A 26,686-nucleotide genomic window follows, 5' to 3' on the forward strand; every position below is an offset into this window, starting at 1 on the left:
TCCATGTGGAACAGGACGCTATCAGTCTGCGTAAAGTGCATTTCCTGGACTATAGTCTCAATCTAAAAAGGTTCGGAACAAAGTGGTTTACAAGGCAGACAAGATGGCCTGCAAGTGCAAAAAAGCTCCTGCCTCCTTGTATCATCATCTGCTTCCTGCATGGCTAACCAGGACACTGAGGTCAAATGTTTCCTGTCTCCTTCTACCTGCAGAGACGACAGCGCTCTATGCAAACAGACAAGAGGGCCTCGTCCTCGCTTCGTGGAGGCGAGCCAAGCGCTGCTGTTACTGTCAGCGACTCTCTGACAAATGCGTGCTGCGAGCCACCGAAGAGGGCTGCTGCTGAGCCACCGCTACATGAGCTGATTCAACACTTTGCTGGAAAGACAGATCTTTATTTACCACTGGCCGTGACACGTTTACAAAGCACGCGCAGATTCATTTCAGTCACTTCCCTCTAAGTTATACATGCGCTATTTAATCACAGCGCTGCTCACCTCGCCGAGGCAACACTGCAGGCTGTGCGGCGCTTGTTGTTTTGGCATTGCTCTGATGTCAGGTAAACACCCAGGACACCTTTGTGGGTTACACGTGTGAAGGTCTTCTCGACTCTGCGGCGTGCCACCGGCAGCTTTTTCGCAGCAGAGGACAAACACAAACCCGTGTCTGATATTCGCACCAGATGAAAACCACTTTGTCTTCTGAAATGATCCCCTCTTGATCCATCTCTGAAATATCTGTAACTATAGCCTTGATGTCTCAGGAGAAAGAAAAGTCCTCAAGGTGCAGTGAATGTCTAAGCCTTCTCTTTAGAGAATCTCTTGTTTTTAGTGTGCGTTGTGGTTTCCTCTCAGCCAGTCTGCGGTCTTCAGTGAATTCAATCGATCGGGCCACAGAGAGCTCTTTCAATGCGCTTTAACAGACTGTGATACAGCTGAATCTCGTTTCTCACACAGATGCTACGAACAGAAAGACACCAGGACAAAGAAGCTGTCTCACAGAAGTGTTTCCACTGACAACAAACTGCTACCAACAGCTGCAACAGTGATGTAATTATTGCAATTTACACGAGAACAGAGGAAAATGAAGAAAGAGAGGTTTAAATAAACCCAGTTCCCACCTGAGCTCTCATGCACTGTAACAGACCTGGCTTCTCAAGGTGATACTCCACAGAAAATCTATCTTACGGGTATCAAACAGGCACCTCCTGGGATTACAACTGCAGTTTGCTCCTTCATAGAGAACAAAGGCTTGTAGTCAGACAGAATTCATGACAATTAGAGGATTAATCACCATCTATGAAGCAAAAATGTTTATGAATGTTGCTCTGTTATCATTTTAAATGGGATATTTTGGACTTTTTAGGCTGTTCTTTAATGATACCAACCATTTGAAGACATCACCTTGAGCTTATGATGCACATTCTTCACTACAGCCCTTTTCGCATGGGACTAGCATTAGCAGGGGACCTCATGAAATTAGACATGACTTGTTTGTTGTTTGCATGAAATAAGCAAAGTCCGTATTTTCCTCAAATTTACTGACATTATTCCCCAGACGTGATGTCAAGGCTCTGCATAACAGCAACGCTTCAGCAACTGAGCATCTGTTCTCCAGTAGCCACATTAATAATATAGTTAAGTGTTGTTTTGCCCACTTTCTGCGTGTGTTACAAGCATAAATACACGTTTGCAGCTCATTTAGATCAAGTAGCAGATGCTCTGTGGCTGCACATGAATATGACGACTTTTTGTTCTCTGTCATCACTCATTTTAAACGTCAGTGGAGCTGATCTCACAGCACAGCTGCTGACTGCTGTTTGACATGTCACGAGCCGCGATTCAATTTCATACTTGTTCAGCTGTCTGACAACGAAAGACACAGAGGTTTTAAAAAAGACATGCTCAAATCACTGATATTATGGTTAGTTTTCTGTAGTCTGGGTGGGAGTGAGTATGCTTCCATATTAGCCAGTGATGCGACATACCCGCAGGTGGGATGCCACCTGGAAGGATGAATCGGCTCTGCTATCCATCTTTTTCGCCTATAAAAGAAACCTGAAAGCAGTGGAGGCCTACCAGCTGAGACCGCCACCATCAGCCTCATAGAAGGACTTTGTGAGTCAGACCTGTTCTACCCCAGACCAGAGAAGGCAGGCTATGTTTTAAAGTTTCACCGGGGAGCTATATGACAATGCACAAAACCCAGATTTTGAATGGAGTATCACGTTAAGCTCCATAGAGAGCTAATATTACATGGCATTAAAAACTTCCTGAACACTTCCACAGTCAATGTGATCACATCCTGGCCTGATTTTTATTTTATTTTTTTTGAGTCACCTGAATGCCACCTTTCACAAGTCTCCCCCGAGGTAGCATCACTAAGCTCCCTACTCATGGTAATTACGTAATAGTGCAGTCTATGGGACAAATTTTTCACAGCTCCACTTTTTGAGTCTCTAGTCAGTGTAGTCCAACGGGGCCGTTTGTTATGGGATACACAGGAGGCTGCACATTTCGGATCAGGTTAGGACACGACCTGCAGGTTCTCTAACACTGGGTAAGTAACAGCAGCGTTTCATACAACGGTCAGTTCTCCCCACAACCACAGGTCACCGCTGGGGTAAAAATAAATAACTGTGGGACAAAGACTGAGAGGGGCGCCCTAGATGGAGCTCTCGTCAGGCTGCAGGTCCAGCTGTGTGTGTTTCCTCTTCTCCAGGATCCTGTTGAGCTCCTCTGTGAAGGAGTGGTAGAGCGGCGACATGCCCTCAGAGTCGGCCTGCCTCAGCAGCACGTAGCTGTTCCCGTTCATCTTCCTCAGCACGCTGGGCAGAGTGGCCGACAGCCCGTTGGCGTAGTCCATGTTGGGCAGCGGAGGTGGCATAGGAAGAGGAGGGGCTGGGGGAGGTGTTTTGGTCGGGGACAACTGGCCCTCACCTGGGACTATCTGGAGGAAGCCATCGCCGAAGTCCCCGAAGGTCGGCATTGAGAGGGACAGACGACCCTGGCGGCCATTGCAGTGGCTGGAGATGGTTTTAAGTTCCAGATGGGAGCTCCTCTTTCTCTCAGAGGCGCCCAGGACCTGCAGCCCCTGCTGGGAGAACTTTCGGTCCTGAGGGGCCCGTCTGGTGCAGAAGCTCACATAAAGCAGCACCACAGTCAACACCAAGCAAAGCCCTCCAAGAACCGCCACCAGGGAAATGTACACAGCCTCCATGTGTCTGTAGGTCTGGAACTCAGGTCCTGGAGGGAGCGGGGCGGGAGGCGAGGGCAGCGGCTGCTCGGTGGGGCTGCTGGTGGAGAAAACAGTCGGGCTGGAAACTGTAGTGGGGTTAGTCGTGGCTGTGGGCTCCACGGGGAAGTACGAGTCTGTGTGGACCCTGACTGTGTACAGATAAACCAGGACTGAGACCGAGTTCTCGACAGCAAAGCAGCGATAAGACCCGCTCTGCTGGGCACGAGCTCCGATTATGAGGAGGCCATCTGTGCCGATGCGGTAGCCCGAATTGAGGCCGTATCCCTGGAGCTCTTTGCCGTTTAGCGTCCAGCGTGGAGTTGCCAGGTTGGAGCGCAGTTCGCACTGAAGCAGCACGTCATCGCCTGCCATCACAGAACGCCTCCGATGGACCACTAAGCATCAGAAAGAGAGGACAACAGACATGAGACGGAGCTAAAAAGAGACGAGAGTGAGATAAGGCACAGAGAGGAAGATAGAGGTGGAGACTGTGAGAGACAGAAACGCAGCAGGACAGAGAGAATATAGAACAAGACGTCAGGTCACCAAGGGTTTCAAAGTGCAGGTGAGCAACCTGTGCAGCTCAACCTCTCAGCATCATTTCCCATTGCATTTCATAAGCCTCTTTAAATGTGGTGAGCCCCGCAATGCAGCCTGCACGACCGCCTGACCTCCAGCAACAGAGGAACTGATTAAAATGTGTACACTGGGACCTGGGGGATGGGTAAGGAGCGCGCACCTATGAAATCCCTTCATAGCTGCTAAATGCTTGAGTTTTCAGGCAGAGAAAAGAGAGGATGTGTTGGACTTCTTTCACCTCATAATCTGTGTGTGTGTGTGTGTGTGTGTGTGTGTGTGTGTGTGTGCGTGTGTGTGTGTGCTGTAACACATACCATTTCCTGAATTCTCCTTACAGCCCCGGACTCCTCTCAAGATATCCTGGGTTAGATTTGACCTGAAAAAGGGCCCAATGAGTAACAGATATAAGCCAGAAAACTCAAAATATACCCTTTAAAACAACCCTAATAAAACATAAAAATAGCCAAAACCAATCCAAAACAATAGCAAATTTATATTCCTAAATACCCCAAAACATCTGCAGCCACAAGAGGAACAGCCAATTTCTGCAGCAACGATTTAAATTCAGCAAGAAAAAAGAAATTTTACAATTTTAGATCTAACTGCAGATGGTCCCAGGCAGATGGAGCAGTACACATTCTTTCCCAGTTTGGAGCAGAACAGTAGTGGTCGTCCAGAAAACCCCTTCCCCCTCGATCCCCATCCCTGTGCTCCAGCAACCCTCGTAAATAAAAACACTAGAGCGCAGACTTCTCGCTCCCCTTCAATAATCTGCCTGGGAAATGAAGTGGACATTGTGCAGCATTAACCGAGGAAGTGCACAATCTCTCATTAACATTCAATTCTGCTCGCAGCTTTCTCCAAATGCGATGCCGCCCTCGAACAAATCCACAGGAGAGGCTGATGTGTCTGCTGCCGTAATGGAGATTAAGATGTCTGTTACTCGCTCATGCAAAGCGAGCGAAGAGGGAAACAAACGGTCTCTGGTGCGACACTGTGTGGGCCTGAGTATGTGTGTTTTGTTTGGAAGGGGCTTATAAGACGGACTGGTTCAAACCCGCCCAGACCACAACTAAAACATGTCATAACATGACCGGACGAGGCTCAGGACGAGATGCCAGATTAAGGACTGAAGGTTGGTGAAGGTTTTTTCCACTGGATTTAATTTTACAGCACTCTGAGTACGCACTGGTGGAATGAAAAGTACACATTTGAGGTACTTTACTTGAGTATTTCCATTTCATACCACTCTAAACTTCCATTCCACTGCAACTTTGATTGTCCTTTTTACTTTACAAATGGTAAATGGACTTTATTTATACGGTGTTTTTCTAGTCTGACGATCACTCAAAGCACTTTTTTACCCATTCACACTCACATTCGTATGATGGTGGCCATTACGATTGCTAATTATGAGCATTCACACACACTGATGGTGGCAGATGTAGACTACAGAGGCCAGGGATCAAACCATGTTAATGTATCGTAAATATGGGGACTTCAAGTTTAGTGCCACCAAAATGAATCTGTGTAAGTAACTCAACCTAAATGCTGATTCAAAGTCACGAGAAGTCAAATCCAAATTATTATTATTATTATTATTTTTGCATGCTGAAGAAGCTCCTGCTGAGCTGAAGGGAAAAATCCAGGTCGACTACATTTAGACCTGCTTTCATAAAAATTCTGTTGGAAGGGAAAGCAAGCTGTATAAATAATTAATTAGACTCTGGTATCGCTGCTGGGCCCAGAAGAAAGAAATAAACATCAACCAAAAAAGGTCATGTAATGCAAAAACGTATACTATGTCAAAATGATTCATCTCTGTTTGTAGTTTTTTTTTTTTTTTACTTTATTTTAACAATAATGACGTGTTTAATTCATTGTTCTATTATCTCTGAACGGTTCAGGGTTTGATACTTCTTTGCTCTTGTCTAGTGTTGAGGTAAACACCTAGATGAAGGTATAAAACGTCCCTATAGGTTTCATACCTAAAAGATGCTGAATTTTTCAATTTGCAGGAACAGTTTTCAACATTTTATGGCTGTCAACCAAATGCATGCAGCAGCAGATAAAGGAAAGCAGAAATGAAAGACGCCGACAAGCAGAATGAACAGGTGGAAGTGCAGAGGAGGTTTATGGACTATAGACTCAGGGGCTATAATGAAGCAAAGCAAATTTATCTGTCTCAATTCGTTTTCTGCCAAATCTCGGTCAAACTTCTTTCTATAAACCTCTCCACTCACTGGAAATGTGCACTGGTGTCTGCGTGCGTTGGTGTATGTGCATTTGTTAGCGCACAGGTGTGTGTTCCCTCACCTCTGAGCTCGGGAAGATATTTCCACGCACACCTTTCCGTCCCAGCCGCAGAATGGATCTCTGGCAAATACGCAGTCATAACAGGAAGTGTACCTCTGGCAGGCCGACATCGGTACCTGCACGACCCCAGAGTGGGAGCCGATGTAGATACTCCGCTGTAAACAAAAGAGTAATGATTAAACTGTTTGCACTGTACTAGAATGCATTTAATTAATCAGTAAATGGTTTGAATTTGGGAAGAGATTTCCATTGCCTGGTTGCCGCAGATTAGCTTATTATTAGCTTAGCCAACATTTATTTTATCTGTAGCTTGTAAAAAAAAAACAATAGGCACGGAAATGTCTAAATTAATGAGGCAGACCGTGACCTCTCAAAGGTTTTCATTTGCATCACTTAAGCATAAATAAGCTGTTTGAACTCTCATTCTGTATAACTCTGCATACATGAATACATACCAGAGCAGAGGATATGACCATGCTCTCTATGGGCTGGGGTTTACCAAACAGCTGCAGCTCTTCTATGATGTGCATTTCTCCGTCGATGTCCACGGCTCGATGCAGCCACCCGTCGTCTGAAAGAAAAGATTCGATGTTGTCAAAGAAGAGCTGAATAAACATCTCTCGATGACCTCCCCTCCCTGTCTGTGGGTTTCAGCCCATTCATTCTTACTGAGCCTGTACATCTTTAAAACCAGGTCACAAATATATGATTTCCTTCAAAGAAAGCCTCAGTAATTTCCTAAAACAGCTGGGCACCATCACGTTTAGCCTACATCGCTCAAACAGGAGTACACAGCAAATTTGTTGGGGACTATTTTCAGTGGTGGATTGATACAGATTTGATGCTCTAGGACAGTGTATGAGTAGTTGAATCAAACTATGGTTCCCATGTTCATGTTAATGATGGAACATGTAACCCAGTGCAGTGAGTGTAAGCAAAACTTATAGCTAAACTCTTATAAAACGACAGCCTCAGCTGTACTTGGTGTTTAGCGCTAATTAGCTAACATTAGCATGCTAACATGCTAACCTAAGATGATGAACATGGTAAATATTACAACTGCTAAACATCAGCACGTTAGCATTATCATTGTGTCTTTCTAGTAGTAAAACTCACCAGTTCCCAAAAACAGAACAGTATATATGTTTCCGTCGAGCGCCGGCTCCTTGTGCACGGCGATCTTCACGTAGTTGACGCTCCTCTTGAACATGAGTGGGCGCACTCCCATCGGGTGCACATGGCTGGCCATCAGTGGGTGCCTTCTGGCGAAAGTGAGGACGTTGTCTGGGAGGTCTCGAGAGGAGTTGATGTTCTGGGAGCGGTGCAGATCTGTTATACACTGAAGACATGAGAGACGTGATTACAGAGGAAAGACATCAAATACTCTCCTGATGGCTGAAAGCGGTTTTAATAGATGGAACGTACAGATCCAGGTCTTGGCTCTGGAACTTTCCCGGTGTATTCCCTCCACTTTGAGTCCTGCACCTCCATGTACGGCCCATCGAACGCCTTCTGCACATCTGAGAAGGCGTACTGGCAGATAGCAGATGCTTTGATGTTCTTCCTGAAAGACAATCCCCCCACCCCGAAGACACATCCAGAGGACACGCTCACGATTAATGACTCAATGTTGGATCAACATCGAGAGGTTATTATCTGGGGAGCGACGGCCACCCGGATCAGATTTCAAACACATCACAGGTGACTGCTGCTGAGAGCTCGTCTCCATTGTCTGAAAACTGTGGGTGTTTCAGTTTCGGCTTTTATGCTCACATTTGCCTCTTTGGATCTTATCAATTCGTCTTGAAGGGATGCGTGGGAGTGGCGCCGCTGACATGTGTGTGATTTTCCCTCTTTATCTCCAGTAGCTACTCCAGAAGGAAATATTTGCTTTGCAGATTTTTCAGCAGCACACTCACAGCACTAGAATACCCACTGCCTGTGAGTCATAAATAAAACCCATTTGTGGTTTCGGTGGGGCACCTGTGAAAGAAAAGGTTTGTCCGACAAGATAATGACTGCATGATTTGGGAGCCAGGTGACCCTTAATCTTAAAGCCCACAGGAGAGATTAGTAATTGGGGGAAAATGTCTGCGTCACATTCTTCAGTCCATTGTGTGCCCACCTCAGCCTTCAAAAGCATTCAAGTGAGAGGGATGAGAGGGAAGTGAAACCAGGATCTGTCTTCAGACCCGGTGAGCAGTATAGCTCAGGGGCTTACTCATTCTTCCACGCTTGACTCTAACTCACGGTGACGACCACTCCTCGCACAGGTGCACGTGTTTTAAAGAAAACCAGCACGTACGAAGACAAGACGAGACAGAAAGACAGGGAGAAGGAGAAAGGGAAGAAAGGACGGACAGCTGCTGCAGTGAGGAGACAGAGCTCGGATTTCCACAAAAGGAAGAGCAGCAGTAAAAAAAAAAGGAAAAGCGAGAGAGAGAGAAATGGATAGTGTTACTGTCCCGTTGCAATGATATCCTCTCCATCAGAATCCAAACACCCTTGGGACAGTTTTATGCAGCATGACTCTGCATATCAGCATAAACACACACTCACTTCGCTGCCAGATATTCCAGTGGCAGCCGTCGTCCTCTGACACTGTCAGCTCCGACTGCAGCTGGGCTGGTTTCGCTTTGATAAGCACTCACTGAGGGTATTATTCACCTTATCAATGAATCTGCTGATCATGTTTTGCGTTTGTTTAGTCTACAACCCCGATTCCAGAGAAGTTGGGACGCTGTGTAAAACGTAAATAAAAGCAGAATGCAGCCATCTGCACATGACAGCAGTTTTCTGAAGTGTTCCTGAATTCACGTCGTAATATCCTTTATCCAATCATGTGTTCACAGTCCTCGCTTGTGAACGACTGAGCCTTTCCAGGACGCCCCTTTCATACCCAATCATGGTACTATCACCTGTGAACAATCAACCTGTTTACCTGTGGAATGATCCACACAGGTGTTTTTGGAGCATTCCACATCTTTCCCAGTCTTTAGTTAGAAACATGCTGCTGCATCAGATTCAGGATAAGCAGATATTTACAAAAATCAGTGAAGCTGATGACGTAAAACATCAAATATATTGTCTTTGTACTGTTTTCAGTTGAGTTTACGTCAAAAAGGATTAGCAAATGACATTTGTAATGTAATCATAAATGGCGATGGTAATGTTATCTTATTTTGTATCATGGTGGTCTCTCAAAGGAGGGATTAAAACCCTCTTCATGAGACAAAAATCATTTACTGTCCCATTCTTGTGTGACTGTTTTCATGGTTCTCATGGTCAATTACTTCCAGTTAACCAAAATCTTGCTGTTACAACACAAAATGGTATTTTAGACCAAAGTATGCTTCAAACGTTTCCAGAAGACTGGAAGCTGCTACAGCAGCATGGGGTGAGATGTTCAACAAAGTCAGGTGTCCACATACTTTTGGCCACATTGTGTAACCAAAGGACACTTCATCCAGCTAAACTGCTTTCTCTGGCAGAAATCTAACTAAAGATAAATGCTTCAAATGTCAAAGAAAGTGTCTCATGTGCACCTTGTCCAATAAAACCTTACTTGTCCATCTGAGTTTTGACTTCACAAACTGTCTGAGAGACAAAAAAGTGTGCAGAATGAGGAAGGAAAACCGCTTCGCCAACAGTCACCATGTCTACGATATGCTGCACTTAAAACCACTTGACGCAGTTGATCACTGTCCCTTGCGTTTCATCACAGGAGATAAATGTCACACTCATTATTGTGCCTTATAGGAGAAGAAGTATCATCCGGAAAACAGTCAACAATCATTTCTATTTGTAAAACTTCCTTGTTATTTTACACGTTCTCTCAACAGTTCGCTGGACCGGAGATGGTTTGAAAAGGCCGGTTTTGCAGTATATACCATTGATAATGACTATAATGGATTTCCAAGGCAGAACACCTCATCCCATCCATTAACATGTTTGTGACTGTTCCTGATGGTTACTGTATATGTGACTGATCTGTGTCTATGTTTCTGCTGCTGCTCTCAGGTCTCACATGTAAACCTGCCCAGTATAACTACTACAGCATGTATAAATAAATGATTCTATAAGACAGTGTAGATTCAACAAAAAAGGTCACAAAAAAGCAGAATTTGTTGCTGTTTCTTACCATTCCAGGCCAAAGACGCCGTAGAAAACGCTGCTTTGAGCGTCTCGACCCTGCAGGACGAACACGCTGCGCAGGATGTTGAGGTGCAGCTCGTACTCTGGGACTGAACACACCATTCTGGCCTTGAGGAAGGTGGTCCACTTCCTCTGCAGGGTCCTCTGGCCACCCCAGTCATTCTGCACACACAGGAGACAATGGAGGGATGAATGGATGATCAAATAAAGTCACTTGAGCCGACATATACGCTTACACGCCGCCACGCTCATACTCAACGGCCACTAATCTGTGATTGTAATCGAATCACAGTGTTCACATAAATAGGCTCGTACAGAGACGGGAGGAGGAAGTGAGGACTCGTATGAAAGTGGAGCTGAATGTTGGTGTTCTAGCTCAGAGTGCCTACTTTAGCACATTTGCTCTAATTGCATTTCAGCAGCACTGGGAGGCGAGGCTGCAAGACATCTCTCCCTAAAAGAGTAATTTAGCACACCTCATTTAGAAGAGGGAAAACGGAGACTTCTTTTCTCTTTGTTTGTCGGAATTAAAGCGCTTCATCTTTCTTCCTTTATGTCTCTCGCAGACATCTGTCGTTCATCAAAACGCTCCCCGTGCCTCCCACGCAAAAGGCGAAGTATCTTAAATCAACATAACATATAAGTATTGAAAACAAAAGTGCATTAAGAACACTTCCATCAACAACACCAAGGAAAATTTTGTTGAGAGGAGACAAAGGAAGGGAAAGGACCACAGATGAATGCATTCACTCTTGGAGTTTATTCCTTCCACAGAGCAAAACCCTCAGAGAGGTGGTGCTGGCAGAGAGGTTAGTAAAGCAGAGGTAAGATGGATGCCGCTGAAAAAACAACATACGCATTTCTTAAAGAGATGGATACCAGGATATTAAAAAGGAAAGAGCTAAAGGGGTGCACTGATAGATTACAATCTACGTCAATCAAAGCCCCATGCGGGTCATCGGGCTGTCGTGATGTGAATCTAAGAAAATAACAGTCAAGAATCCAAGCGTAGCGCCATAAAGATATGCCTGTGGGGAAATTAACCCAAGACGCCGTGATGGAAAGCGTGCTGCTGTTTGCGCCAGACATGAAGCCGCTTTCTGAAGATAAAGCAGAAAATTGTCGAGCCTTTCGTCCTTTACAAAACTAATGTCAGAGCGGCACTGATTTCTGCTCTTTATCTTCCTAAAAAGACCTTGTTTGCATGTAATTTACACTCTTCTCTGTGAAAATAGGTCATGATTGCTGTGGAAGTGGCTGCGGTCTGGCTGCGAAGTGACAAACACAAGAGGACAACTAGTTAGGCAGCTCAAAAATGGCAAGTCTTCAGTGGTTTCAGGCCAGAGGCTACTGCCAGGGCCTTTGCTATCTGCAGATCTGCCTCCAGCCCGTGTGGCGTCTGGCTGCCACGGGGCTGAGCTGGGGACCAGCTCGACATCTGCATGTGCTGCTGTGGCCTAGTTCATACTGAGTTATTACACTCTCGACTGCTCTGACAGCTCCACGGCGCTGATGGAGAGAGACGAGCAGAGGAGTCCGGACCTTATTTCCAGCAATGACATATTTTGGATGCAGAGTGAATCATGAGGAGATGAACAGTTTGAGTACACGGGATTAAAAAAGTTCAAGACGGACGAAATGTTCCGGATCCATTTCGCTGCCTGTGTGTGAGCATGTGGTGTACTGAAACGTGCATAAGTTTAGGAATGTGCAAAGAATGTCAACACAAACAAATATCATTTAAAGACATGCAGTGCAGAATGGAGGGAATATTTCATTCAGCGTACATGATTTGTTTGTGAGTAATTTACTGTGGGTACACAAAATGTCTGAGAAAAACAAACACTTTTTTCAACTCAAAGCAGGAAACTGCATGTGAAAACCAATACTTGATCAGCTGTGTTTATATATTACAGGAAAAAGTGACTGCATTAAGTCAAAGATGTCAGTATGCAGACTGAATCCAAACAAAAATGCAGGAGCGAGCTGCAAAAAAGGAAAACAAGCCCCTTTCAGACATGCACCTCGTTATGTAAATGTGATGGCAATTTAAGTCGTTGTCTCATGTCTGAACAAGCGCCAGAGTCACTTTTACTTAAATGTCACGTCGGAGATTTTACAAGGTCGGACCTCGTAACATTTTCAACACGGCGCAGGCCTGAACTGAATGCCATCAGCAGCACAAGGTGAAGCATGCAGAGAGGAAATAAACGCCTTATTAAGAGCAAGGTAATACATGGATCTCTCAATTATCATCTCAAAGTTTAATAAACCACAAAGCACAGAGAATGAGCTCGTTTCAAGTCACGTATCAGATAAGTTAATGGAAACTCCACTTAATACTGTTGGACTTTATAAAAACAGGCAGCAGAATCCTTCACCTAATGAATGATGAAACTGATGAGAAAATGTATTTTGCCTCGCACTAATGACAGTCACTAATTAAGGCTCCAAAGGCAAAAGAAGTTTTTAAAAGGCATCACTTTAAAAGAGGGAACAAGCTGGAGATGTTACATTTTCCAGGTCTCAAAGGGGGCTGCAAACTGTGGTGAAACAGCTCCAGGAGGAGCCCGCGAAACCAGAAAAATGAGAAATAAATCACTGGAAAAACATTAAACTTTGTCTTTGTTCGGTTTAATTCGTGGTGACGTTTCACGCCAGTTTGAATTGATTGGTTTGAACGATTTCACTCGCTGCGATTGGATGTTAAAAGTCAAATCCTGAGTGGTTTCTTATTTCTTTTTTCTGTCATGCAAATCCTTTTCACATTCTCACAGACGGAGATTTGCAACCGCAGGGTGCGAAATCATTTCTGGACGTGGTTCAGTCTTTTAGACACTTTTTTGATGCCACAGAAACACTGCAGCGGGAATTCAGCACAACACCACGCCGCGACGGTAATTACAGCATCACGCCCGGCTAAAAGGAACGACAGGGAGGAAGGAAGAGAGGTGGAGAGACCTCTAGGAAGGGTTGCTGGGCACGCTGTCTAGACCGGGGATGCTGATCAGAAGTGAAATGAGGTGAGAGGGAAAAAGAGGAGGAGGAGGAGGAGGAGGAGTGGAAGAAGGCGAGATGGCAATAGAGAGAGGGAGAAGGTTTGCCATTGGAGGTGGAGGTTGTTGGACTTGTAGTTTGCCTGGCAACAGTGGCAGAGAAAGAACCGCCGTCAGTGAAGAAACTAAGATTAGAGACGCCCAACTGCTGGTTCATTCAGCACTGAAATTACCGTAAGAGGAGAACCGCGGCTCATGGAGGGAGAAATCGAGAACAGAAAGTCCCTCTAAATCCATTTACTCTTCACTCTGTATCTGTGACGTAAAGCATTAAATAATCCCAACATTTTCGCACTTGGAACACTTTTCTCCTCCCTCGTTTCAACCCTTTCTTGCCGTGACCTTGCCGGCGGGGTAAATCTGCTAACTATCCAAACCCAGTGAAACCCTTAATATGATTATAGTGAACAGTATTGGGGCTCGCTGCTCTCGCTGACCTTGCAGACTCGGGCCACCCTGGACACCTTGGTCTGGCTCGGGTAGGCAATCTGCTCCTGGCTTCTCTCCGTGAAGAAGAAGTAAATCTTGTCATCGTCACCGATAGAGCTGTTGATGCTCTCCTTCAGCAGCACGGAGCCCACAAAATCTGCCTCTGTGCACACACAAACCACACACACGCACAGGTCCAAACACAGACCTATTAGCAGAAAAGAATGTGTTTCCTTGGAAACTAAAGATGGAGCTTTTAAAGTGTGATTGAATTGCCACAACTAAGCCAGTTAGGGCTGCAGTGCAGTGCGGTTTCTTTATGTGATTTTCATTCTCCAGGTCAGCAAAATACCCGATGAGATAAAAATATACAAAATGGCAATGAGGTTTGGTCCATTCAGTGGTTTACTGTAAGTGAAAGTCATGTCATGTTTACCCAGAAGCCACCGGGTGGGCGCCTCCTCCGTCCTGAGCGTGGGGAAGGGGAAGTTCCTGCGCACGTCCGGAGAGCTGCGAAACTCGTACTGAGAGGCCGTGAACATCTCGCCGTCTGATTGACCGCAGCGCAGGATACATGAAGACAGAAAGAAATCAGAGTTCAATCGGATGTGAACGAAAGCAGCTGGCACACTGCAGAGCAGGCAGGCAGACTGTGACCTATCACCCGCTGTGGTCATGTTGCTTGTAAAAGGTGATTAGACGCAGATAGTTTGCTTAAGCATGCTTTGAATGCCTCTCCTGAGTCTATTGCATTATAAAGGACAGTATCATATTTCTTCAAGTCTGTCTTAATACAACGCTCACAAGCCCACATGTATGTTGAAAGAGTTGCAATCATTCCTCCCGTCCATACTGGTTGTGAAGCGACTACACTGTAAAAAATGAGGGGACAAAAAGCCGAAACTAACGACTTTGCAGCAGTCTGTTTCAAGTGAGAGTCTTCCTCCTGGCACTCGTGTCGAGGTTTATTGCTGGTGTTTTGCCCCAGTAATAAAGATAATTAACTTTATTATACAGCACTTTTCCAAACTAAGTTGCAAAGTGCTTCTCAAGGAAAAAGATAAGAACATTTCACCACCAGGATTCAATAAAATCAGGCACCGGAAAGCACAGAGAATGCGTGAATAAAGACTTTATTTGTTTGTTGCAGTAGTAGGAAGGTAACTTCTCACAGCCGGTATGGACAGTGTTGTGAAAATTCTCCTTAACAGAGGTCAATTTCACAAAGAGAGGCTCATCTTCCAGGAGTTTATTGCGATATTAATTTCGCTCATTTGCAAATGGACCTCTGAGCTTGTCGGGCTTCGAGTCGAGTTCATCGATCTTTTTTCTACGCAGCCTCATACGTCACGGAGCGTTTTGTTGCCCTCAGAAAGCGACGACTGTCCTTTAGTACCCAGTTGCTCTTTGTTCATTCATAGCTCTGTCTATCTTTATTCCTCAGGGGGTTTCTCTCTCTGCCTCTGTCTGCTGAGAAGGAGCTGAAGGCCTTTGATAACATTTCACACCTGTTGAGAATTGGCAGAACTTTTTTATATGAGGAGTGAAAAAGAAAAAGTGTCACGCTGTGCACTGAGCCAAAAGACAGTCCAACATATAATAGTGCACATAATCTCTCAGACAATAAGAGTATAAGTTTCTATTACAACCTGCAGCGATCAGTAACCCTTTCAGTGTACATCTGGCATTTCATCTAGCGCTGTCAGGTCATGTTAGCTTGTCCGACACTTTGGTTTATGACCAAATATCTGCAAAACTAATACCATTACCATCACAGTCAGCTGTACTTTGTGTTCAGTGCTAATTAGCAAATATTAGCATGCAAACACCTTAAAATTAGAAGGTGAGCATGGTAAACATTATCTGCTAAACATTAGCATGTTAGCATTGTCATTGTGTGCATGTTAGCATCCAAAACAAGTCCACCAAGTCCTTGACTTAGCCCCTCTGGACAAACCATGACCTGGATGACTGAGAATCTTGTCAGGCACTCGGATGATGACGTTAGCATTTAGCTCAGAGCCTCACAGAGCAGCTAGCATGGCTGCAGACTCTTAGTCATGTTTATGTTGTCAACCCTTTTCCTGTGGGGGACTTGATGAGGTTAAAACATTTTCCCTTTAGTCTAATAAAGTTTGGGAACTTTAGTTTCTGCTTCATCCAACAAAGACATACTTCCATGCCTGCGTGCTGCTTTGACTACACCAACACACAACTGATTAAATGCAAATTTGGGAGACGCACCTACGAGGAGGCCAGTGTATCCCTTAGCTGGGTCGTATGGACACCTGTCTCTGCCCTCCTCGAAGCCCGAGGAGAAGTTGAACCGCTCTGCATCCTTACAGAGAGAGAGGAGACGGGACTCAATTAGTCATTTCATTTGAAATCCAGTCCAGTCAACTGCAATGAAATCACATGGGCTCTTACTATGTAAGCACACAGAGGTCTGAAGGCGTTTGTTCCACAGACGTACAGGTGCGTCTCATTGTATCGCTGCAGAAAGCGGATGTGATTGTAACACTCAGTCTGCAGAGAACAGATGGAGAAAAACAGGTTATTTATGGCTCCATGATAGGCAAGACCGGAGAGAACAAAGGCCAGTCAGTGCACATCATGCACAGGGGCTATTTTATGCAAATATTTAATGGATGGGTGCATTTTTTTTTAAATAATTAGTTTCTCAGGGTTTCAGGAAAAGTGGATTAAGAAGCAATTGAAAGGATTATCCACTTTGTTGCTGTCAGGAGCAATCTGTGCGCCACAAAGCAGAAGTGTCTCCTTTATGTTCTCCAATAATAACTCAACAAATAAATAGACTTTTGAGTTTTTCTCCAAAGAAAAAGTGGCTGAATGATAATAAGAGAGTAGAACTGCAGCCGTGTACCTGATTGTCTCTGCCTTTGTTTAAACACTGCTTCTTCTGCTCAGGGGAAGCGTCCCAATCAATCTGCAAACAATGGGATAAGGATGACTCAGTTAGCTCAATAAATAGATGGAAAAATGGACAGATAATTAGAATGAATTATGGACAGAAAGGGGAGATATGAAGCGAGGAAAACAAGTGTGTGTATGATAAACAGGAAGAGAGAAAAGAAAAGGACAGCACACTTAATTTTCTGGCTGCGTCACTGAGTTCTGACTCTCTTCAGTAACCCTTGAATAAACGGCTGGTACATTTAATCCGATATCCTTAAATTTGGAGGAACACAATAGGATTTGCTCAATCTGCTTGAGGCTATTATTAGTTTGTCCTCTTTTAAGACTCTGGAAATGGCAGAAAACTTGTGAAATCCGGTTTGCTGTGTCTTTGTTAACAGTGGCAATTAGGTGGCCATCTGTGGCTCGCGGCGTCTCGGCACTCACCGTGAGGTTTGCAGGTGTGGAGATGTTGGAGGTGTTGAGTGCGTACAGCGCTCCTCTGCCTCCCACGTAAAGCAGCCCGGCCTCTTCCTCCAGCAGCAGGGTGCTGTAGTTCTGAGACGAGCCGGTGAAACGGGCGCCGCCTAACAGAGCTGCAAATACACGACACACATTGCTTTGTAATGACAAAAGTTTCTGTTTTGTGATGGTCCAAACTATGTGAACACTCGGTGGAGGCTTTGCATGTAGAGTAAACAGTTTGGGGAAGGTCTCTTCCAGGTTCAATACGACAATCCCCCACATGCACAAAGCCAGGTCTGCTACTGAAGCAGATTTTGTTAAACCGTTTATATATCGGGTACATGTGGCCCTGTGATATCACTGTTTTAGTGTTATACAACTGTGGGAAATCATGCAAATCAAAAATCAGGTATTTAGTTCACCTAATTAACCAAACACAGTCATTCTTATCAAGTTATTTTATCTATAAACAATGTCAGATAATTAATATATCATGATGTTGATGCTATATGGCCAAAAGTATGTGGACAAGCTGTCCTTTTGGAGGATCCAGTGTTTTTGGAGCTTGACCAATGCAAGAGTCAAAGGGTCAAAGTATTTTGGTGTTTGCTTTGTGGGCTTTTGATTAAAAAAATGAATTGTGTCATGAAAGTTTCCTGACTTTGTGAAATTAAACCCATTTAATAAATATCTGCAAATTTCAGTTACTGAAGCAAAGCTCTTGTATGCCCGCTAGTGTGTAGAAAAAATTTAAATATAATATTTTCGACACCAGCTCTCAGGTACTGTGTCATATCTGCAGCACAGTCAAGCCCCATGCAGGGCCACGGATAACAAGAACAGCTTGGTACAGAAACTTCAATCTCGACTTCACATTCACTGGAGACTCTATACACTGCAAACATGCTTAGCGTGACTGCATGAGGGCGAGACTCGACAAGAGACGGGGCGTCGCTGGAGTGATTGCTGAGAGGACTGTGGAGACCGTGGGGATGGGGGCACAGGGGAGGCGAAATTTTAGGGCATTCAGCAGGAATGGTGCCCCAGTAATGCCAAATCGCATCAGCAGCACTGCCACAGCATCATCTCTTGCTGCGTGTTTGTGTGTGTGTGTGTGTGTGTGTGTGTGTGAATGAGGGTGATGGAGGAGGCATGTTCATACCGTATGTGGGCCAAATAAGAGTTGGCTCTGTCTCTCATCATGCATTACTGAAGTAAAACTGGATGTTTTCTGGTTGTTGAGCTCTTGTCCTTAGCGCAGACAAACATATTATTTATCCACCGTGAACTAATTAGCCTGGTGCACTCAGCTAAATGTTTGAACACACTCTGGTGTAGCACCTCAGGAATGGGGGCAGGTTGCTCTGCTGCTGTGAGGCAATAAAAAGGAGGGCATTGTTTTTTTCCTGTGGAGCTCCTGCAGAAGTAGGTTTACAGAGCTTTGCACTAAAAGTTCGATGCAAGCGGAGATTAATGTATGGTTAAATAAATCTGACGCACAGAAGAAGAAACCCACAGATGCAGAAAGAACAGCTGTCATCGGCGAGCAACAGAATACGCGAAGGTATCGACAGTGTTACGCAGAGGAATATGAGTCAGCAGAGAGCAGATGGGCATATTAATCGCCACAAATCCTCTCTACCTCCCGCTCCTTCCTTTTCCTTCAGTTGTGAACTGATGACAGCATGTCCCAGCTCCCAGTTATAAGACAACCTATATTTGTCCCCACCAATCAATTTACTGTGGTGCGAGGTCCTGCGCGCTTGTCGCGGTTAATCTGTTCTTCTGTTCATTGTGCGTCTGATGGGGCGAGACGGGTCCAGTGCAGCTGGGAGGGCCTGGGGATCACAGCGCAACTGCTGCAAGTATTAAGATCATTAGCCAGCAATGAAAGCTGAAGTATTATGTTATTTTATATTACACGGTTCATAAATTTCAATTAGACGTATTGAATTAGATCAGGGTCAGTGGCAAAAGACCATTAAATCATTCATATTTTTTAAATTATGTGATTAACATCAATGACCGTAAATCTAACAGCCACAAAACAGATTTCAGGATTGTTTTCACGGGCTGAGTTATACGACCACGACTGGTAAACTGACTACGCTTTGAATCAGGAACTAAACAAACAATACGTTAACAAGAGCTGATCAGTTGATCAATGCTAAGTTTTGGTACTTCACAGCTCATTGCATATTTCAGTTGGTAGCAGAAAAGTACCACGTTACAAAATCCACATATCTTTGCAGCTGTTGCCACACATTCAAGATACAAGAAATAGATGTTTGTAAAGAGCCAGAGTTTATGTTTCCAGTTTGATTTAGTTAGTTTGGAAAAGTCAAATCAGTTAAAGGATCTAATCCCTGTTAATGCAAAACAGAGACACAAGAAGACAAACGCTGTTCAAGGCTTTGACTCACCTCTTCTATCTCAACTACAGTATTATTAATACAATTCACCGTGATGATAAAGAGGATGACAGCCAGTCTCCCAGCGGGGTTTGAGCTTGCGTAATACAACACGATGAAAACTGTTTAGAGTTTCCCCAACATCACATGAGAGGCTTTTTCCTCCCCACACGACGGGCTGTTTGTCTAACCGTCACATGGACACTGGGTGATGACAGGAGCTGCGAGCGCCTATGGACTCTCCAGAAGACCGTGGACTGAGTCAGACTGCAGTCTCTCTCTCAGCCCACCTTCTTACCCTGCAAGCCTTTTCTGACTGGTTTTATCACTGACAGCCAGACAACCACGGGGACTCTCTCACCGGTCAATAATTAGGTTATTACCATACTGGCTCTGTCATGGCCTGTCAGACTGATTATATGCATGACAGCTGGGAATAATGACACCACGCATTTCGCTCCAGGTGGAGGAAACCCTCCACAGAAGTTACAAAACATCAACCCTGCACTTTCTGAAGAGCCGTGACATTTAAGAAATACAGCATTTTTAACATCACCAGTCATCAATTAGTGTAAATGTTGTAACATGTTTGTCCTTTTCGGCAAACCAAGAGGAGTGAACAAACGAATGTGGAGGGTTGGGACATCAGTATCAACGTCCGTTTGTGGCCAGAGGCGACAGGTTTTACAAGAAATGTTAACTTTGATTGCACAAACAATATGATCGATAGTCAATCATCTCACGATAATTACACCTAGAATCATGAAATAGTGTTATAAGTGCTAAAAGAACCGAAATGCTCCTGTGAGTATGAAGCTCACTTGAATTAAAGCTCCACTGTGAAGAATTAGTGTGAGATTACAGCATTTTTAAAGGATAATTTCAGTTTAGACCCGTCATTTGAAGGCTAACCACCTGCTCGCTTTACTTTCATCTTCATATCATCTTATGCTTAATGAGGATCAAGGGGGTCTAATCGAAGTCTTTTCCTACTGCTAACTTCAATAAATACACACACTTCAAATGAATCTCTCCTTATTTAACTGGGAGTTTGATTAAAGCCGGTGTGGTTCTCTCACTTTCAGCATCTGACTTCTTTTTAATGAGTTCCCCGTTTCAAACTTGGTGAGAATTTACTGTTTTAATGAATAAAAATTATGCACAAAACTATGTAAACTAGACCCAAGTTGTAATAAAACAGAATTATCCATATGTTTCAGCTGAAAATTGGTGCAGACTTTGTGTTGCCCCGACACCAACAATGTCAAAGTTCAATTCCAGCAAACTTTTCAAGAACTGTCACCGCCGCTTCTCACGGTGGCGACGGCAGCCAAAAACTGATGTAACTCCACAGATGAGATTGTGTGACTGTCACCTATTATTTCTCATAGACTGTCAGCCTCAGATTTGAGTGAGCAATGAGCAGCTCCTCCGACGCAGCCAAAGGTCAGGACACACCGGGGGCGGGGGATTCATCCAAAGGATAGGCGGCTCTGGCAGGAGTCACTCAGCAGGGCACCCACTCTACCACACACAGGCACACACAAATAACAGGCACACACACACACACACACACACTATACACACTATACTGAATCTAGATGTAAGTTATGTATTGATAAGCAACACAGAGCAGAAAGTGAGCAAAAACATGCACAAAATGCATGAAACAGAACACAATCCACACTGAACTCTACATACTGACCGAGCTCACGTTTAAAGGACGTGTTATGCAAACACAACGGCAGCCCAAGGCAATGTAAAGGGCCCACTACATGTGAGTCATCCAAGAGTGAGGAAAAGCCTTGGTTTCTATCTTATAAAAATAGTGCCTGCATGATATAACAAGCACAGTGCTGATGAGAAGGACTACGGTGACGAACAAAGTGTCCCTGGCCCCAAGGCAGCAGAGGGGCCTCGGTCTCAGCCCTGACGTGGTCCAACTGTGTGTTGTTTCACACAGCCAGCGCTGATTTGCTGGCACATTTTTTAACACACCATGGCCCCTAAATCTCAGGTGACGACACCCAGAAAGTATGAAAGATAAAAGCGGTGCTCACTTTAGTCAGAACATCGCAGCTGTGCTCTAAAAGCAGCTGCACGCGAGGAAAAAAGGAAGTTGTTTTACCTAAATTCACTCATGATACACAGGTGATAGTCACATGATTGTTTGTGAAAGGGGCATCGTGGAAAGGCTCAGTCGTTCACAAGCGGAGGATGGAGCGAGGTTCACCATTTTGTGAACACATGATTGGATAAAGGAGATTAATACATGGGCTCAGAAACACTTGGTAAGACTGTTGTCAGTAAACACAAATGGTTGTTTTCTGTTTTTACTTGTGTTTTACACAGAGTCCAACTTTTCAGGAATCATGGTTGTAGAAACATTCACAAAACATGTAAAATTTCAACAGGTCAAACTCTTTTATCAGGATTAGCATGGCCATGAGTATACTCAGTAAACTGTATAACCCCCACATCCACACACACACACACACACACGCACACACACACACACGCATACAGAATGGCAGCAGTAAATATAAACCAGCCGGCAGCCTGAAAGGCTTCTGGCACACCTCAGTGCTCTGTTGACTCTCCTCATTGATTTTGCAGCAAAGAACAAGGTACGGCGTGTGTGAGCTGGTGTGTGTGTGTGTGTGTGTGTGTGTGTGTGTGTGTGTGTGTGTGTGTGTGTTAATGCAGGCCTGTTTGTGTGAATGTTCAGAGTACATCCTTCAATGAGGGGAAGAGGTCAAAACAACTGCCCCTCAGAAACATCTGTCAGGTTTTCCACTGGGTACACACACACACACACACACACACACACACACACACACACACACACACTTCACACACACTTCACACTTATTTCATCCTTCATCTGCCTCCTGAAAAGAGTGAAGACATTTCTGTCAGTGACTCAGAGGATCTGACGAGTGTGTGCTGTGTGTTTACCAGAGCGGCTGCGTCTCAACGCTGAGCCGTCACAGGTGGCGTGTCCAGAATGTGAGCGCTCGTATTTGCAATCTTCCATGTGGGGATGAAGATGATCCTCTGTATGTTTGTGCGTGTGTCTGTCGACCGCAGTCATCAGAGTGTGTGACTTCCTCTGTGACTCACTGATCACTAGACACACTATGAAGGCCACGTGACACACACACACACGCACACACACGCACGTGCCTACAAAAAGATTTGGGAACAAATGCTGGAAGGAAAGAGTGACTTAACTTCTTTGGACAGTGTCAGACTCAGAAGTGTCAGTTGTTGTCAACTTTAACTACATTATATAAGCGTCTCTTCACTTCTTTATAAGGGTCAGGAGTCAATGAACATGACTACGTATTATGTAAGAAATAATGCACATCAGGGCGCCACGGTATATGAAAACAGGAGGCAAAGAATGCAAAGCGAACTTGTGTTTCCTCTGTTACTCCCTCCATTATTGCACAGTCCATCATTTTACTACAGGCTAATACAGGAGCCGTGTTTTAAAATTCAATCCACGGTTCGATGAGTTTTACTACAGACAGTTAACTGGAGCAAAAGCACTGTTGCCTGCAGTTTACAATACAGTATTATTGGCCACCATCGCGGAAATTTGTCAGCAGAATAAAACAGTTTTAAGACATTAAAAAAACCGACTAAAAGTTATGTGATGAATAGATTCAGGATGCGTTCCTGACACAGTCATTGATCAAACATCATCATATCAGGATGTGTCTGACCTATGTTTAGAGTCATATGTTGAAATAACATCATGTGAAAATACAAATGTGACTTGTCTTGTCTAACTGCGCTGGCTATGGACTGTGTTCTGATTAACAGATTGTAACTATGCCTGCCAGCCAACCAGTAACAAGAATTTTAAGATGTGATTCCTCATTGACTAGGAACCACCACAAGGACCAGGGTCTACGTTAAGTTACAGTTAAATTAAGTTATTTTTATTCCCCAAAAAGTCCCTGCTTGATAACAGCACCTTCAAAAAGTACAGAAACTTCGAGGATGGGCCTTTCTGATTGGTCGAGGATTTGCAGCGTTTTGTTTCAGCCACCATTTTTAAAAATCTGCAGCGGAAAATCAGTTTGAGTTAAAGAAGCACGCATACGAGAGATGGACGATAACACAGTTGTTGTAGAGCTGCACGCAAAAATGAAATGTATTAACAGCCGTCACTCTTTCATACGTCAGCGGACTGATTTGCCTAATCTTTCCAGTGGAAACACAGGCGACAGCGGGCTGAAGGAACTGTTGAAAAGTAGTTCCTGGAACGGAAAGTTTTGGGTGCTGTGGGTGGAAACGCGGCTTGACACGAGCATAGCATAAAATAATATATGTATATCTAGGCTATATACAATATTTTTACATATATATCTGCATATATCTACATCAGTAACAGTTCAGTTCAACCAAATGAGAAAACAAGTTTTCATTACCCTCCAGCAGTATCGGTCTGTGCAGACAGTTTTGAGATATATGGAAGTATATGGAGGTTTCTGCCTCCATCCCAACACACTGGAGGTGAAGGGAAAGAAGTTGAGAAAATGCAACAGCGACATTTCTTCCCAACAACGGTGTCCCCGATACGCTGGATAATCCACCGTCCCACTGTCAACAGCTTTAATAGGGACCATTTCTTCAGTGGAAAGTGGATCTAATGAAAGCAGTTCACAGGTCTGTGGTTCGCAGGTTTCTCTGACACCAGACACAGAGCGTGAACTGTGAGGCGCAGGAGAAATGACATGTGTTTCTATTGTTTCTGACTGCGGCTGCTTGTTCATTGATGGCACATCACACAGCTGCCAGTGCTGCCGCTCTCTTCCTATTTGGGAATGTTTGGATCGATTCTGGATTATTCTATTTGGACTGAGCCCGACTGCCAGGTTTTCCATTTATGTGCTTCGAACCAAGACCTCCTCTACAAAATAAACTTCATTCATTCCTCATTGTTTATCAATAATATCATAATCTATTATTGGATATCTCCAAATATTGGCAATAAAACCACTGTTGGTATGGATAGTTATCACTAAATGCATTTATTTGGTAATTTGGGTGAATGAACCCTTTAAAAATGAGAATTTGAAAGCTTAACATGAATATTTATTTACAACTCGTGCCTTAAAGTTTACCCTAATATTAAAATCAACCCATTATTTCAGGGATCACATGGCTTTAAGCGAAATAGGATCTTCCTGCTGAGATGTGAGTGCTGAGTTCCTCATTAATAAAGATGTCAGCCAGTGTCAGAGAGAGCACTTGTCAGGCATCCAGTCAAAGAGGCAGCGTTGTTTTTACCACACGTCTTACACTGACACAAGCACAATACCTTTTCGGAGCTTGTGTCAGATCCAGAACTTTCGTAAGACTTTGTTCAACCAGGGAGACTGCAGAATGAGATGAAAGACAGCCAAGACTTTCATCTCAGAAAAGAAAGCCAACTCCACATACAACACACAAACAGTCCTCGTGTTATTTCAGGTCTCGCTAGATGCTATCAGTGAATCACCAATAAGAAACTGTCAATCACACATCAGCGCGATCAGAGGGGAATGAGATCAAAGCACCGCGGAGGTCTCAGCGGATTTCAGGGTCCAAAGCGTGAAATGTCGCCACAGAGAGAAAAACGAAAAGGGTGAAAACAAATGATGCCAGTGATGGTGGAGCAACACTGTCGCACAGCTGAGATACAGATGAAACAACTTCAGATGATAGTGTGAGTAAATCATCAGCGTTTTCTGTGTTCAGGGCGCAGTAGATGCAGCTGTGAAGGCTGTTTTGCAAAGACAATAATAGACTTGGCTGAACAGTAAATTGGTGACCACCGGTGGCCCGTCTCCTCAACGCTGTAATTGCAATACCAGATGAAGAAAAGTCCTCATCTACAAAAAAAAAAAAGCATCAATTTGGCAGGGTTTATTACCACCACAATAATAATAATAGTGCTGAAGATAAAGAATATTACTACCAAGGCCATCTCAAACGACTTACAGTGCATCAATATTTCACAACTGCATTACTTCAGGTCTGGTGGCACAGACAGAAAGAGCCAAAGAAGGGACCCCACGAGCAAACACGAGGGTTCAGAGCACAGTCGAGCTTTAATCTCACCTCTGGGAGAAACAACAGTAACCCTGACTCACAAACACACAGACACGACCCAAGCAGAGTCGTCAGTTCTGCCTGTTAAACCCATACACACACCTGAACGCTGACGCTGCATCTGATTTTACTAACAATGAATCTGCCAATTTTCTTCTCGATTAATTGGCTGATTGTTTTGCCAACAAAAGGTGAAAATTTTGAAAAACACACAAATACACAAATGTCAAATCCTGACATTTTAGAGGCATGGACCAGGGAATGTTTGCCATTTTGTTATAGTCTGCTGATCGACTTATTGATGATCGACTAATCGGCTAGTGTAGAACAGGCTGAATGAGCTGAAAGATACTAAAACGCTCTGTCGAGCTGAGAGCAACTGCAGTCTCTGTGGGTTCATCACCACCTTCACATTACACACAGTAATTTCATCCACTGTTAATATAAAAATATTGATTAGTGCAGCTTTACATAATGGATGAGGATACTAAGTACCACCACTGCTTATCGGCTTGAGAAGCAGTTCTTTTATCGATGAAATGTTATAGTTCCTGTGAGGTTTCCATACAAGAGTGCATGAAGTCGTTATGTTATTTTTCTTCTTATAAATGTGAGCTTCCCTCCAATAAAACATGTCCTTGTACTCCCACTCACGCAGGTCATCTCCAGAGCATGCAGTAAATTAATGAGCGCCCCGTCGCTCCAGCTGAGAAACATAATATGAATCCTTCCACAGTGTCTCCCAAAGGTAGCGACACCCACATGCGACATTCACCCTGTTTCCATATGCAGCCCCGCACACCCAGACAGACACGTCTTCCTCATGAGGTGGAGTTTGCCACCCCCCCCCCAAGTGACATGTGTCACCACAGGGAAAGTGACAGAGGGTGCATGTGTGCAGATTTTACATGATGTGACTAAATGCATGCCCAGACAGCGCTCTCCGCCCGACGCACACACACACACACACACACACCGACTCAGATGAAACGCATGCTGACACACGTGCACATC

General features: G+C 44.3%; 1 protein-coding gene across 1 annotated transcript in view; it reads right to left on the minus strand.

Moving 5' to 3' along the window:
• Positions 1 to 2,332: 2,332 nt before the first annotated feature.
• The window catches only part of sema4gb (sema domain, immunoglobulin domain (Ig), transmembrane domain (TM) and short cytoplasmic domain, (semaphorin) 4Gb), a 30,824-nt gene continuing 6,470 nt past the window's right edge, over positions 2,333 to 26,686 (minus strand). The window contains exons 3-15 of the mRNA XM_076759745.1: positions 17,136 to 17,284; positions 16,657 to 16,719; positions 16,200 to 16,298; positions 16,017 to 16,110; positions 14,209 to 14,322; positions 13,781 to 13,935; positions 10,274 to 10,449; positions 7,558 to 7,696; positions 7,249 to 7,471; positions 6,588 to 6,703; positions 6,133 to 6,287; positions 4,131 to 4,192; positions 2,333 to 3,632 (exon numbers count right to left, since the gene is read on the minus strand). Of these exons, the coding sequence (XP_076615860.1) occupies positions 2,665 to 3,632; positions 4,131 to 4,192; positions 6,133 to 6,287; positions 6,588 to 6,703; positions 7,249 to 7,471; positions 7,558 to 7,696; positions 10,274 to 10,449; positions 13,781 to 13,935; positions 14,209 to 14,322; positions 16,017 to 16,110; positions 16,200 to 16,298; positions 16,657 to 16,719; positions 17,136 to 17,284 (2,513 nt within the window). The 3' untranslated portion in view covers positions 2,333 to 2,664. The remainder of the gene's footprint in view (positions 3,633 to 4,130; positions 4,193 to 6,132; positions 6,288 to 6,587; positions 6,704 to 7,248; positions 7,472 to 7,557; positions 7,697 to 10,273; positions 10,450 to 13,780; positions 13,936 to 14,208; positions 14,323 to 16,016; positions 16,111 to 16,199; positions 16,299 to 16,656; positions 16,720 to 17,135; positions 17,285 to 26,686) is intronic.

Source organism: Chaetodon auriga, chromosome 20 (assembly GCF_051107435.1).
Source record: "Chaetodon auriga isolate fChaAug3 chromosome 20, fChaAug3.hap1, whole genome shotgun sequence".
Classification (NCBI taxonomy): domain Eukaryota; kingdom Metazoa; phylum Chordata; class Actinopteri; order Chaetodontiformes; family Chaetodontidae; genus Chaetodon; species Chaetodon auriga.